The sequence below is a fragment of the Aspergillus heteromorphus genome (assembly GCF_003184545.1).
Source record: "Aspergillus heteromorphus CBS 117.55 chromosome Unknown BO70scaffold_21, whole genome shotgun sequence".
Classification (NCBI taxonomy): domain Eukaryota; kingdom Fungi; phylum Ascomycota; class Eurotiomycetes; order Eurotiales; family Aspergillaceae; genus Aspergillus; species Aspergillus heteromorphus.
In genome coordinates this window covers 337,388-350,049 of record NW_020290426.1, presented here as the reverse complement: position 1 = coordinate 350,049, position 12,662 = coordinate 337,388, and the positions used below count along the sequence as shown (strand labels likewise).

At 53.7% G+C, this 12,662-nt stretch overlaps 5 protein-coding genes across 5 annotated transcripts; 2 read left to right on the top strand and 3 right to left on the bottom strand.

Annotated features, from left to right (window-relative positions):
- Positions 1-2,728: 2,728 nt before the first annotated feature.
- On the top strand, positions 2,729-3,491 carry BO70DRAFT_354408 (uncharacterized protein; the record flags this gene model as incomplete). Its single annotated transcript, XM_025541863.1, has 3 exons — positions 2,729-3,012; positions 3,079-3,224; positions 3,394-3,491. 3 exons carry the CDS (start codon positions 2,729-2,731, stop codon positions 3,489-3,491), a joined length of 528 nt encoding a protein of 175 aa, XP_025397439.1.
- Positions 3,492-3,638: 147 nt separating this feature from the next.
- On the top strand, positions 3,639-4,649 carry BO70DRAFT_97626 (putative GPI anchored protein). Its single transcript, XM_025548900.1, has 2 exons — positions 3,639-4,231; positions 4,454-4,649. Exons 1-2 carry the CDS (start codon positions 3,757-3,759, stop codon positions 4,513-4,515), a joined length of 537 nt encoding a protein of 178 aa, XP_025397438.1. The 5' UTR covers positions 3,639-3,756; the 3' UTR covers positions 4,516-4,649.
- BO70DRAFT_430920 (putative GABA permease (Uga4)) lies at positions 4,555-6,815 on the bottom strand. Its single transcript, XM_025548192.1, has 7 exons — positions 6,470-6,815; positions 6,267-6,412; positions 6,171-6,218; positions 5,968-6,115; positions 5,297-5,916; positions 4,848-5,232; positions 4,555-4,780 (listed from the first exon to the last, which is right to left on the bottom strand). Exons 1-7 carry the CDS (start codon positions 6,561-6,563, stop codon positions 4,599-4,601), a joined length of 1,623 nt encoding a protein of 540 aa, XP_025397437.1. The 5' UTR covers positions 6,564-6,815; the 3' UTR covers positions 4,555-4,598.
- A 1,089-nt stretch (positions 6,816-7,904) lies between these two features.
- BO70DRAFT_318837 (putative mitochondrial carrier protein (Rim2)) lies at positions 7,905-9,428 on the bottom strand. Its single transcript, XM_025540424.1, has 4 exons — positions 9,205-9,428; positions 9,095-9,151; positions 8,375-9,026; positions 7,905-8,318 (listed from the first exon to the last, which is right to left on the bottom strand). The coding sequence occupies exons 1-4, from the start codon at positions 9,336-9,338 to the stop codon at positions 8,109-8,111; spliced, it is 1,053 nt and encodes a 350-aa protein (XP_025397436.1). The 5' UTR covers positions 9,339-9,428; the 3' UTR covers positions 7,905-8,108.
- Positions 9,429-10,264: 836 nt separating this feature from the next.
- Positions 10,265-12,545, bottom strand: BO70DRAFT_97574 (ATP-binding protein). Its single transcript, XM_025548899.1, has 3 exons — positions 12,315-12,545; positions 12,181-12,261; positions 10,265-12,131 (listed from the first exon to the last, which is right to left on the bottom strand). Exons 1-3 carry the CDS (start codon positions 12,355-12,357, stop codon positions 10,279-10,281), a joined length of 1,977 nt encoding a protein of 658 aa, XP_025397435.1. The 5' UTR covers positions 12,358-12,545; the 3' UTR covers positions 10,265-10,278.
- Between the last annotated feature and the right edge of the window lie 117 nt (positions 12,546-12,662).

Sequence of the window (12,662 nt, the reverse complement as noted above, 5' to 3'; positions counted from 1 at the left end):
TGTCAGGTCTTGTATATCCCCCAGTACAAGATCAAACACCCGGATGGAGCCCTCTATCTTCAAGACTTGCCGGAGGAATGTGGGTGCTTCAATGTCATGTGTAGAATCAAGTAGACATCGCACAATGTGCTCTAATCTTAGATGTTGGCACATCGTGCAAAGTGATTTCACGGGAATGACTGGGCAGTTCGAACATGGGTTGTGAAAGAGATGGAATCGGTAGCTGCGCCTTTCCAGCTCTGTTAGATCATATAGTCCGCCTGATTCATTTATTGACCTTCCTTTTTGTAGCTCCAAATCTTCCAGGCATTCACAGAGCGAGCAGTTATCATGAACGGTCCATGAATTTGCATCCAAAGGACTGTAAGAAGGGGTGGGATTGCAAATAGCGCTGTTTTCATGATTTGCCGGCATAGTAGATTTTGCATGGCTGCGCCGAAGAGTAGCATGATCAGCCTTTCTATTATGTTGTAAGCGATTGTGTCGAACAGAAGACCAGTGGTTGCCCATAGTTGGAGTTTTTAAATCAGGTATTGATTGAAGAGACAGCAAACTGAGATGGACTGTGTAGTAAAAGGGATTTAAGCCGACACGGGTGAAGTCTTACTGTTGAGTAGGAAGACTATACATATTAGCGTCTGCAGCCTCGCAACGCAGAGACCAACCAGGAAGAAGCACGTAGCGTGCAAAGCCTTTTAGCTCGAGGTCTGGGCGTTTTCACCATGCCTTTTCAAGTCAGGTATATTTGCAGTCACCCGCGTATTTCGAATTGAAGAATCATGGTAGGCGTTGTATAAGGTCATGGCGACCATGGAAGTGCCGCAGCATAATAACAAGCCTAAGCCGTGCAGTATTCCTACCCCCTCAGAGCATCCCCACACTAGTCTGGGTGTCTGGACACCTTTTTGATCGGCCTTTTTTTTCGCATAAGCATGGAAATATGAACGAATTTCCAAGTTGTAACATGCAATCCTGGAAGCTGACAGCCTCGGTTAACACGGTCCATCGAACCAAACCTGACCGGATATCAAACCACAAGAGAAGCAGTGAATTACCTGACTGGGAGGCTTTCGAGCACCTTTATAGTCGGGCCGTCCGATTATTGACACAGATGTGCCAGAGTATCAAACAGAAACGGGACCTCCCTAGGTGGAAGGATGTCGAGACATTCTCAGTCTAGGAGGTGTCCTCCATTTTCTGACACACAGCATGGAGTAGCTCATGCATTTTGCCCCATAAACAACTAAATTTACTGGCAAGCGATAGGACTCATTGACCTGGGATGCAGAAGCGATAGGAAAGACATCGATGGATGTTGATCATTACTTGGAACGATGGAATGAAGAAGGTTGAAGTCTGGAGAACCCGCTTTCCCTTCACGCGACACCTCAGGCAGAAAACACTACAGCGGGCATTTTAGGCAAGAGCGACCCAGCCTTCTGTACGGAGTACGAAGTACTCCTTTGCGTAGTAGTCTATGGACTAGTATGGGGCAAGCTACTCCGTACCCCACACCCAGAATGTTCGCAAATCATCAATAACAATTACCACAAGGACCCAGGGCGCCGTCCGTTCTAGACCCCGCGGACGGGAAACCTGAAGCATTTAATTTCCCTCAACAAGGACCTGCTCCTCCGCGTCAATTTCCTTGAGAGTCATCCTACGACACACTGACATATGCACCCCATATTCTTTCCAAAATGCAATCCGGATTATCCCCCAGAATAATAATGCACAGTACCTGAATCGTGAGCGATCGTGTCATGAACCTCCCTAATAATGTAACATCCAATTTCTCACTATACAGAACTACGTCATCCGATCGGCCAACCAACCCACAGTCAAGTTCCTGACCCTGAGTCCCTGATCCGACCGGCAAACCACTCATCCATGATCCTGGTCAATGATCCGTGATCCGTCCCGCACTGTGCAGGGCAGAGTGCAGCGCAGTGTGGTGCAGAGCACATGAAACGCGCCCCGTCTGAACTCCCGAGGCTAAGACGATCATCCGACTGCCTCTGCCGCTCGTCATTTTCGGCCGATCCGTCCGATCGGATGCGACGTCACCGGCATCATCGGAATTGCACTCATGGACGCAGAGCTACATTTCTCACAGACAGCGCAATACTTTGTACAGTGGAGGGTGACTTCTGTATAATGAGTGGTTGTGTAAAAATAGCTCGAAAACTTTGCAGATACTTTATTTACGCAGAAGTGCAGGCAGGCAGCAGCAGCAACTTCCACGGGTCATGCGGTGGCAAGAGACATCTGGACGAATGGCAGGTCGGGCAGGGTCAGGATCAGGGTCTTGTCCCGAGCAGACGGATGAATCTGATCCGGGTTTTTATGCGGCTGTGGCTGTACCGGCATTGGCTTATGCCTGCACGCTGCAGGATTGATGCTGCCTGAGTGTGCGCTGTAGGCAGCGATATACAACCAACCAGACCGAGGGAAGTACAGTGAACAGATGACAGACGATAGTTGACGGACAATAGACAATACCTACAAAGACCAAGTCCTTCATCCAAATAGTCTGTACCTAGATAGACAAATGATAGGATGACGCTACCACCAATACTGTGTATAAACACCACCGCCACGCCACCGCCACACGGCTTCCCGCCCTCCCTCCCACAGTATCCCACCAATGACCATGACCATCCAACCTAAACCCAAACGCAAGCCAGCAAACGCAAGCCAAGCAAACAGTTACAGATGAATACCCTCAATGACAATCCATCATCATCCATCCACCCACCCCAACAAGGAACGCAAACCACGTCATCAGGCAACACCATTCATTCTTTCAAACCCGGCCAAACAGCCAGCAATCCGTCCCCAACCCAACCAACCAAGTGCTCTGCCCTGCCCTGTCACAGTCCACAGTTCAGTACCTATCCAGCTAGATCTTAAACCCAACTCACTCAACCCAGCCCGCCGCGTGGACCCATCCCATCCCACCCCATCGTATGCACTATGTATCATACACATCCTCGGAATCCGCACTCCTCTGTACGTTTTAAGGCAGACTAGACTTAACTTGTCGAGAAACCGAAGAGAGACTTGAATCTTACAAAGTAATATTGATGTGGACCCAACCAATCCCATGCAATCCCGCCCCCTCGCCCAGACTTTCCTTCCGTTTCACCCACGAGTCCGCTCACGATCATTCGCTGTGGCGTCGGATGTCCGCGTGGATCGTCGCATCGCATCGCATCGCCACGGTGAGTCGGGGGCTCGGCATTGCATTCATTTCCCGGGGCGAGGGCGAGGGCGATGGCGATGGCTATGGCGGGCTATTTTTACATACACGGTACGTACGTAGCATGTTGAGCGTGTTGAGCATGAGACTGGTACCACTCACTCACTGACTGGTTACTACTTTGGTAATAGTACTGGGTGGGCACTGTGGTCCGGTCCTGATGATGATCGATCATCGGTGGGTAATCTCGTTTTTGGGCCTGGGGTGGGTGAATGGGCCCGTGAAGTGATGGGCGGATGGGCGGATGGAGAGGTATAAAGGGCGGTGCTGCTGCTGCTTTCGGCTCTGCTCTTTTCTTCTGGGGTGGTTTTTAACTAACTGCTACTATTATCTTGCATACTATTCTGCATACTACATACACGCCTGGACATTTGAGGTGATACATACATACTAGATCTACTCTACTCTACATAACTCTTCTACTATCTACCAACCTACCTCCCAACCAACCAACCAACCAACACAAACCAAACAAAACCACCACCACCACCAAAATGAAGTTTCAACTCACCGTCCCCCTTCTAACCGCCCTCCTCGCCTCCCCTGCGCTCTCCAACCCCGCCCCGGAACCTGACGCCATCTCCGCCGCGCTCTCCGACGCCGGCACCATCGCCACGGCGGCCATCTCCGCGGGCAACACGATCGCGACAGCCGCCATATCGGGCGCGGAATCCATCGCCTCGGACGGCGCGTCCGCAGCAAGCGACGTCGCGACGGCGGCGCGGTCGGACGCCTCCGCCGCCGAATCATGGGGTTCGAGCGTGGCGTCCGACGCACAGTCGCGCGCGTCGGAGATACGCTCGGATGCGCAGTCGCGCGCGTCGGACGTCGCCAGCGAGATCACCTCCCGGTGGGAGAGCGAGACGACCCTGACGGGCACGAATGGGAAGGCGACGGCTACGTCGACGGTTAGTGGGAAGACGACGGTTGAGGCGAAGACGGCGAGTGCGACTGGTACTGGTAGTGGAAGTAAGAGTACGGCGACGGCGACGGGGAGTGCGTCGAGTTCGAGCTCTGATGGGGCTGGGGCGATGGCGACCCCTGCTGGGTTGGGGTATGGGATTGTGGGTGTTGCGGGCGTTTTGGGCGTTATGGTTGCGTTGTAAGGGGGTCAGTCGTCTTTCCTCCTTCGACCTTCGTCTGTCGACGGGCGGGGGGGGGGGGGGGTGTGGGAATTATGGCATGGAGAAGGAAAAGGAACGGATGGATGGAGGAGTTGTATGATGATGATGATACCTGTACCGAGTACTTGATGAACTAAACTGAACTGAATTGAATTGAACAAACCGTCTATTGTTTATACTATACTAAAGTACATGGTTTACATCTATCATTATCATTTATAAGTAGTCGACGGATCCTTATGCAACGACCCATTCTGAGTCGTATCCTCCTCTTCCACCCCATCGACCGTCATCTTCGGCCCCGTATACCACTTCCGCGCGAACAGGAAGTAGTACGACATGCACGCCAACCAGACGAACCCGTTGATTACGATCGTATAGTTCATTTCCGACGCTATGTTCATTAGCATAACATACTACTGTCAAAAGAGCAAGGAAAAGAGAGAAAAGAGGGATCTTACGACTCGGATTCGGCCCCTCACTCGGAAACATCGACAACACCAACCCAAACGCCAACCACAGCACCGCAACCACCGCGATCGGCCGACTCATGAATCCCGTGTAGAACTCGCCCGGCCGGAACCGCTCTTTGCCCCAGATCAGCCGGCACAGGATCGGCGTGCCCCACGCCACGTAGTTGCTGGCGACGAAGAGGGAGAACAGCGCATTCGCGGCGACGGAGTTGATCAAACAGAGCAGACCGAAGATGATGCACACCACGACGAGGCCGCAGATCGCTCGGACAGGCTGGTACCGTACCCGTCGGCTGACGTGGCGGAAGTAGCGCGAGAAAGGCAGTGCACCGTCGCGTGAGAAGGCCCATGCTTGGCGGGAGGCGGCCACGATCTGGGTTCGTTAGTATTGATGTAGTTCATAGTTGGTCGTGGGAGAGGGGGGACGGGGGGTGTACCAAGCTCAGTCCGATCAGAAACTGGATCACGATCAGCACGGCCATGAAACCCAGGGCGCCCTTCTTGCCGAGCGCGTCGTAGTAGATCTGCGCCATCGGCTGGCCGAAAACCGAGTTAATCGTCGCATTGACATCTGGGTTCATCACCGCAGCCAGAATGCTCAGCACCAGGAACCCCAGCACACAGGCACATCCGGACGACCAGATAATGCCCAGCGGGACAGCCTTGGCGGCGTGCAGGGCCTCCTCGCTCATATGCACGCATGAGTCGAAAAACCCGATCGACCAGATCGGTGCCAGGAAGGCTAGGATGAAGGTCCATCCGGTGGGCCACGAGGTCGCGTTGTCGACGTGCCCGAAGACATAGGTCCCTGAGTTGAGGGAGCCGCCGTTAGTGACTTTGCCAATGGGGAGAGCGACAACGGTGGCGACGATGATGGCGATGTTGATGAAGATGCAGAAGGTCTGGATGCGCGGCATGATATGGCCAGTGAAGATACCGCAGAGGGCATGCAGGAGGATCAGCCCGACGTAGACGCCGTAGATAATGCCGTTGGATGCGGACCACTCGCCGTCACGCGCGATGGACACGCAGGCGAGGATCATCAGCGATAGCGTGTCTGTTCGTTCCATTAGTAGTCTTCATAGATAGGTACTGATCCAGCGCTTACAATCCACCGAGCACATCCCCCCGATCAACCCCATGGTGTTGCTGTATCCCACCAGGAAGCTCAGCGCATTCTTGTACCTCTCCCCCGCGAAGTAGTGTGTCCACCAGTAGAGTCCACCTGCCGTAGGCATAGCGGATGCCATATCAGCCTGAATCCAGTCTTAGCGCAGTCCCAACACAACCAGCGGGGTAGAATTGAAATACCATAGCCAATCCCACGAAGAAGATCAAGATACTCGCAGTCAACCACCCCTGTCGCCGTCAGCCACCGTCTACCCCAAAAAGACCAGCCAGAATTACCCAAACCATGCCCGCAGGACCAGCCGGCAAGGAGAAAGCGATAGTCGAAGCGATGGACGGCACCAAGCCCATGATACTGAACGCGACGGCGAAGATCTGCACGGTGGAATACTGTCTCCGAAGCTCCTGTTTGTAGCCCATTTTGGCTGCCACTCGTCAGCACTGCTGTCGCCTCGCCATCGTCGCAGAACGGTCGCACTCACCCAGCAATTGCGAATCCTCGGGGTCTGCCAGTCGCGCGTCCTTCGCGGTGGAGGTAGCCGTGGCCGTGGCCGGGGGAGACTCCCTGACGGCCATGATGTCGTGGGGGAGGGAAAAAGCGAGGGAACTTCGAGGCGTGGAGGAAGTCGCCGGCGAAAAGCTGCGGTCGAGGCCGTCGGGGGAAGGGCAGTTATAGGGAGTAGGGATGGGATTGAGTTTGCCAAGCAACGGAGCGAACTCACTGCGAGATGCGAGATGCGAGATCCAGAGTTCAGCTGCCAGACTTTAATTCCCCTCCAGCCAGAACAAGGTCGGACACACAATCTGACGCAGCGGATTGGACTGAGAAAAACCCATCCCTGGGATTGCACCCCGAGCTAGCTGCGTCTGCTGAGGGGGTTCCACGGACCTCTTCTAAGTTCTCGCAGTCTCAGTCTCAGTCTCCTCACTTCGGCTCTCCAGTCTCCACCCGGGGGAGGGGAGAGAGGGAGGTCGTGGGTACTCGTGGGTCGCCGATCGCCGGGTGGTGAGTGGCCTGGCGAGATGCAATGGATGCCAGCGCCGTGGATCACCGCCCTCCCACTCAGACAGGATCCGGATGCAGGGAGATTTGCATGATCTCACGACAACCCTCAGCACTCTATACTCTATCTGAGAGAGACTATCCTCCATCTACTGTACAGTATCATGTACAGAGTAGAGGAGAAGTGTAATCAAAGCACAATAACCCAAGCAGGTGGTGCCCGATCGATTCAACACTACCAGACTACTATGGGGGAGTGTTCTTCCCTCGCAAAGGAAATCCCGCATCTCCCCACCGCGACAGCCAAGCGAGACCTTGGATCGCTGCAGCACTAGCAGTCTGTCTACTGTCTAGATAGCCCACTCATATCCTTTTAGACTCCCCCCGGTTAACTCTTCCGATACATCGGTGCTGCGGGTTAATGCACACGACGCACACTAGATCAGTCAGTCTACTTTAGGTCGTTTTAGTTCATTACTGGCGTGATAAAATTTTCTGTTCAATTTGAGCTACAGTTTATAATGAATAGATAGTGTCTGTTTTATGGCAGTTGATGGCGTTTGTCTGCTCTATTCCGTGTGATACTTACTGTACTGGATATCTGCCAGCCGTCCCGTCCTGCCTCAAAGTTGAGTCAACTCCTGCGCTTGGATCTCTCCACCCGCTGCACCGCCGAACTGTATTTGATGAAGTTCCCCTGAACTGCTGCTTCTACATAGATAGTGCACACCACTAGTTAGTGCCCCGAAGTTCTTCCTATTTAACCACGACCTAACTACTACTACTACTAGCCCATGACGTTCGATTTAATCTGCTATTTCACAATTACACACTACACACTACACACCACGACCACTGACCACTAACCACGCTGATGATAAAAATAAATGAGACAAAAATAAATCAAATTGACGCTAGCAGATCTTGCAGTAAAGTAATATACAAACGGTCCCGAGTTGAGATGCAAACTCCACGGCGCCAATCTAACCCTCGAGCGCTGTTCACATCATTATTACAGGGTATCTATGTGCCACTTTTATCGTACAGTCTATAATACATGAGAAGGGAAGGGGAGGGAAGTCGCGGGGTCGTTCGGTCGTTCGTCCGTCCGTTGCCTCCTAACGGCCCTCCAGGACCTTGAGAACCAGCTCGTATGTCCCGATCGTGATCGCCGCCGACGGCACCGTCCGGAGAAGGTGCGCCGTCAGCCCGCCGTACAGCGCAATCACCCCCTCCTCCTTCAGGATCAACCGCGCGCACTGCAGGATGCTGGTGTACTTCTGTCGGCCGTCCGCCATGGGCGCCTGTCGGAGGCGAGTGCGGATCACCTGGAAAAATTAGCGGCCGTTTCACTATGCAGACAAGAACAAGACACCAAACTCACCTCGTGGGGGTATGCGATCAGGCAAGCGAACAATTTCGACAAACCCGAGGCACCGCTCAGGGCCAGACCCTGGGTGAAGTGGTTGGCCTCGGACTTGTTATCCAGATCGACCTTCTTGGAGATGATGCCCTTGATACGCTCGTACATCACCAGATGCAGCGTCGTCTCGATACTGCCCAGGTAGCTGGCGGTCAGGCCACGGTACAGACCCTTGGGTCCCTCGTGCTGCAGGATCTGCTTGACGCAGTCCAGACTGCTCTTGTATCGGCGCGCGCCGGCCTTATCCAGCTGAAGACGGGTCTTGACAACCCAGATGGGGTTGGTGGCCGAGCCGGTGGCGATGCCCGCGCACGCCGCCGACATCGCGTGCACAAGCGTCGTGTCCTTGTCGCACCCCAGAATGTCCGGCAGCAGCCGCTTGCAGTTCCCGTATGTGTAGAATTTCACCGCACTGGCGGGCACCACGCCCGTCAGGCTGGGTCCCAGACCCTTGAACATCCCGCGCCATCCTTCGACCTGGTGGATGGAGAAAAGGATCCCGAATGTCTCGCGGAAGTGGAGGATGGAGGACCGGACGAACGATGGGCGAACGTGGTGTGCGGGGACCGGCCGTTTCGTGCCTTGTGTCGTCTGATAGTAGTCGGTTTGTAAACTAAGACAGGCGTTGTTAGGATGCGAGGTGCAGATAGAAGGTACGTTAGAACGTAAGGGCGATCCTACCGAGTGCGGAGAACGTCAAGGGGACTCGTAAGCACAGCAGTGACCATACCGCCGGCACTAATTCAAGAAGTCAGTATCCATCCATCCATCCAAGCAGAAAGGCTACTCACGCGCCGGCGATCAAATGAGACCACGACCCCAGACCGTTCGACACGACGACCTTGTCCTCGTATCTGTCCGTCGGCAGGGTCGGCGGGAGCGGATCCGTGGCCGTGCCATGCGAGTGGTGAGCAACGGGCTGCATCTTCGGTAATACAATCAGGGTCGTCCTGTCCTGTCTGCTCAGCTCGGAAGACGGAAGACAGCTGGAGTTGCAGGGGATTTTGCCTGGCCGGCCTGAGGGTCAGGAAAGTTTTTTTGCAGAATAAATACCGAGCGGCGAATCCCAGGCGGTCTGCCGCCCGTCACATCAGGTGACCTGCCAGGACCCATCTAGACCAGATGACTAATCTGTCAGGCGGAGGGCAGTCGAGGAGGCTGAGGGTGCGAACAGGGAAATGTGAGGTGTTCAAACACATTCTTCTAAAGGATCTCAGCCCAGCAACAGAGGCATCCACCTCGTTAACTTGACTCATGGCGAGTACACCACAGTACTCTATCAGCCCTGCTGCTACCGCGTCGAGGCGATCGTCCGAGAGCGGCTAGCCTGCCTTAGTCAGTCGGCCCCACCCGCGCGGCCCCACGGAGTTCCCCAATCGCGAGCATCAGGGACCGACGCGGACAAGAAACAGGCGTCCGGTCCAGGGGTAGTGTACCGTGTATGCTTTGTCTTGCAGTAGAGGTTTAAATGGGATTGTATGACAGCTGCGTATGTGGAGAATGGCCAGATTTGTTGATACCTCGCCATGTTCCCCCAGGTTACTAGCAGATGGACGGAATACTGGACAGGGAAGATATATATACTAGTGTCCGTCTCCCCCACCAGCACGGTTTACAGAAGATCGCCCCCTCCTTTACACTAATTACTCATCTCAACCTACAGACAAACGCAGATCGCAATGAAAATAAATAGAGGATCTCTAGAAGCAAAGCTAGCAATCGAAACTGCGTATGTACCTGTAGCAAGCCCCAAGGTAGAACGATTCATCGGATTATTACTTCAAAATCTCCTGTGTAAAGGCTCCTGTGTCGAAAACTCCTGTGTAGCCGGTTCCTGAACACGGTTTTAACCAAACTGGATGCTCTTAGAGAGGTCGCAGGTTCAGGACGAGTTGAATGTGGGGATAGTCCAGCTTGGCTCCCTGGTGGTTGGCCAAGAGGCTGGCAGTCTTGAGCACATTCTTGATCTGCCGACCGTTCAAGGGCACATCCGCCAGTTCGCTCAGCTCATGATCAGAGATCGCGCTACTGGCCTCGGGTCCAAGCAACTGGGTCCAAATCCGGCGTCTGGTCGACTTGTTCAGGTTGGGGTAGCGAAGGGCTACGTGGATGCGGGACTCAAATGCCGGGTCGATGGCGTCAGAGCGGTTGCTGGTCAGGAACAGGATGCCCTGTCGGGGACGTGTGAGTCTGGTTCTTCCAAAGGGATTGAGTCTGGAAGGGACTGCGGCTCTTACCTCGTAGTACTCCAGAAGACGGAGGAACACGCACACCAGTTCGTTTCTGTCCAAGTCATTGCTGTTGCGCGCTTCCATAAAGACATCGGCCTCGTCGAGCAGAAGAACACCCCCCCACTTCGGAACCATGCGGAGAATATCTTTCATCTTCTCCTCAAGCAGAGCGGCATTGGTACTGAGGTCTCCAGCGCTCAGCACATAGAGAGGCACCTTCATGATTTCCGCAACACTCTCCGCGGTAAGAGTCTTGCCCACCCCTGGAGGACCGCTGAGAAGCATGACAACGCCACGGCCTTTGCCCTGGATGACATCGTCAAAAGCCTCGACGCTCTGGGACTGCGCCTGAGCAAAGGCAAAAATCAACTGCTTCAGAGCAAGGTCTTCGTCAGGAAGCACGAGTGCGTCAAAGGCGCGCGAATTCCATTCAATATCTTTCAAGCCATCAACGAAAAACTCCAGCCACTTCTTGTCCTTGAGGGAGTAGCCGCGCAGAATGGGGGTGGCGACCAAGAGGTGTTTATCAGCGAGTTTGCCTGAGATGGTATAATGAACCTTAAAGGCGTCACCGGGACTGAAGGTGTTGTAGGCCTCCGCGTCAATGATGATGCGGCTTTTGACGTTGTAGCTGACATTGCGATCCATGTAGTACGCCATGCCACGACCTTCGTATTCCTTGTAGTGGTAGCCGTTATGTTCCAGCCACAGCTTTCCACGAGCAATCATGTCGCTTCGGACGGTAGCAAAATCCTCATGGCAGATGAGAGGGAATGCGGGCAAAGAAGTGATAGGCTTGGTCCCGTCAAAGGGAGGGATGAGAAGCGAAGTACTCATATAGCCAAAGTCAGTACCGTCGAAGTCGATATAGCTGCCGGTGATCTGGAACTTTTTGGTGTACTCATTGACATCGCCGAACTCAAACTTGTAGATGCGTTGGTGACCGTTCTCAGTACTGTAGACAGTCTCACCCGGCTCGAAGATGGTCCAGAGCAAGTCAAAAGTCACGACGCCGTTACGAAGGAGGTCGTTCTTGTGGGAGACGGTATCATGCAACTCATCTTCCAGGATGCCGTACAGCAAGTCAACGTGAGCTTTGGCAGTCGGGTCGGTCTCTTTATCACGAGCATCGGTGAGCTGACTCCAACGGTGGACAAAGGCTTTGAAGGGCTTTTTGAACTCAATACGCTCAAGAGTCATGGTGAGACCGGGATAGCCTTTCATGACGCCGGCCAGGAGTTTCTTGAGCGGCTCACTCTGAATCACGATGGAATCGATCTCCAGGTTCTTGCGCCCGTCATAGCACTTGACGTTGCGGACGAGAAGCGCGAACTGATCAGACTCCAAGTTCTCAGCCGGCTCCACCAGGTCATGGGGCTCCTCTTTAGTCCAGGAAGTGCAACCGTTTTCGTCGGGCTTGGTCTGGTAAAGGTTGTGGACTTGGGAGATGCTTCCCTGCGGGGCGTACTGCTCACCAACCTCGTCCACTGGCCATTTGTTAGCTCGCTTGACGTTCCATGAAACTAGTGGTCTGACCTGAGGGAATTGAGGGAATGTCGCTCATTTTGACGACCTGTCCACTGCTATCGATGATGAGATTATGGAATTTCGTAGAGGCTGACGATGGGTTGTTAGAATTTGAGTCTCAGAAGAATGAGAAGACAACAAACTCTTGTATTTAAGCTGAACTGGCTCTTTGTTCCTGCCTTTCATGTCGGAAGCTGCAGGCAGCAGAGAGATCTTGCTGATTGGTGGCTGCTGCCGGTTGTAAAGCCACAGACCACGATTGTTTCTGAGTTGGAGTCTTGGACAACAGAAAGGAAGTGAATCCACTCAACACGCCAGCAAACAGCAACACAGAGCCAAAACAGAAAGGTCGGACTGAAACTGCACGGCTGTGCTCTGGCCTAGATGCTCCAGGCAATAGCACAGCCTTGCCTTCAGGCTGGCTGCGCCAAGAGATTGAAGGCCAGTTAAAGGGGCCTTGTGCACGAAGACAAGTGTTGAAGAGGGGCAAA

Bases quoted from the DNA above. Each gene is read 5' to 3' on its own strand.
- BO70DRAFT_97626 (XM_025548900.1), top strand. From the start codon at position 3,757: ATGAAGTTTCAACTCACCGTCCCCCTTCTAACCGCCCTCCTCGCCTCC. The intron at 4,232-4,453 runs GTAAGAGTACGG...GGCATGGAGAAG, and splicing joins GACTGGTACTGGTAGTGGAA to GAAAAGGAACGGATGGATGG.
- BO70DRAFT_430920 (XM_025548192.1), bottom strand. From the start codon at position 6,563: ATGGCCGTCAGGGAGTCTCCCCCGGCCACGGCCACGGCTACCTCCACC. The intron at 5,917-5,967 runs GTAAGCGCTGGA...TGGAACGAACAG, and splicing joins GGGGATGTGCTCGGTGGATT to ACACGCTATCGCTGATGATC. The intron at 4,781-4,847 runs GTAAGATCCCTC...TAATGAACATAG, and splicing joins TGAGGGGCCGAATCCGAGTC to CGTCGGAAATGAACTATACG.
- BO70DRAFT_318837 (XM_025540424.1), bottom strand. From the start codon at position 9,338: ATGCAGCCCGTTGCTCACCACTCGCATGGCACGGCCACGGATCCGCTC. The intron at 9,152-9,204 runs GTGAGTAGCCTT...TTCTTGAATTAG, and splicing joins TCTCATTTGATCGCCGGCGC to TGCCGGCGGTATGGTCACTG. The intron at 8,319-8,374 runs GTGAGTTTGGTG...TAATTTTTCCAG, and splicing joins TGATCGCATACCCCCACGAG to GTGATCCGCACTCGCCTCCG.
- BO70DRAFT_97574 (XM_025548899.1), bottom strand. From the start codon at position 12,357: ATGAAAGGCAGGAACAAAGAGCCAGTTCAGCTTAAATACAAGA. The intron at 12,262-12,314 runs GTTTGTTGTCTT...ACCCATCGTCAG, and splicing joins AGTTCAGCTTAAATACAAGA to CCTCTACGAAATTCCATAAT. The intron at 12,132-12,180 runs GTCAGACCACTA...ACAAATGGCCAG, and splicing joins CATTCCCTCAATTCCCTCAG to TGGACGAGGTTGGTGAGCAG.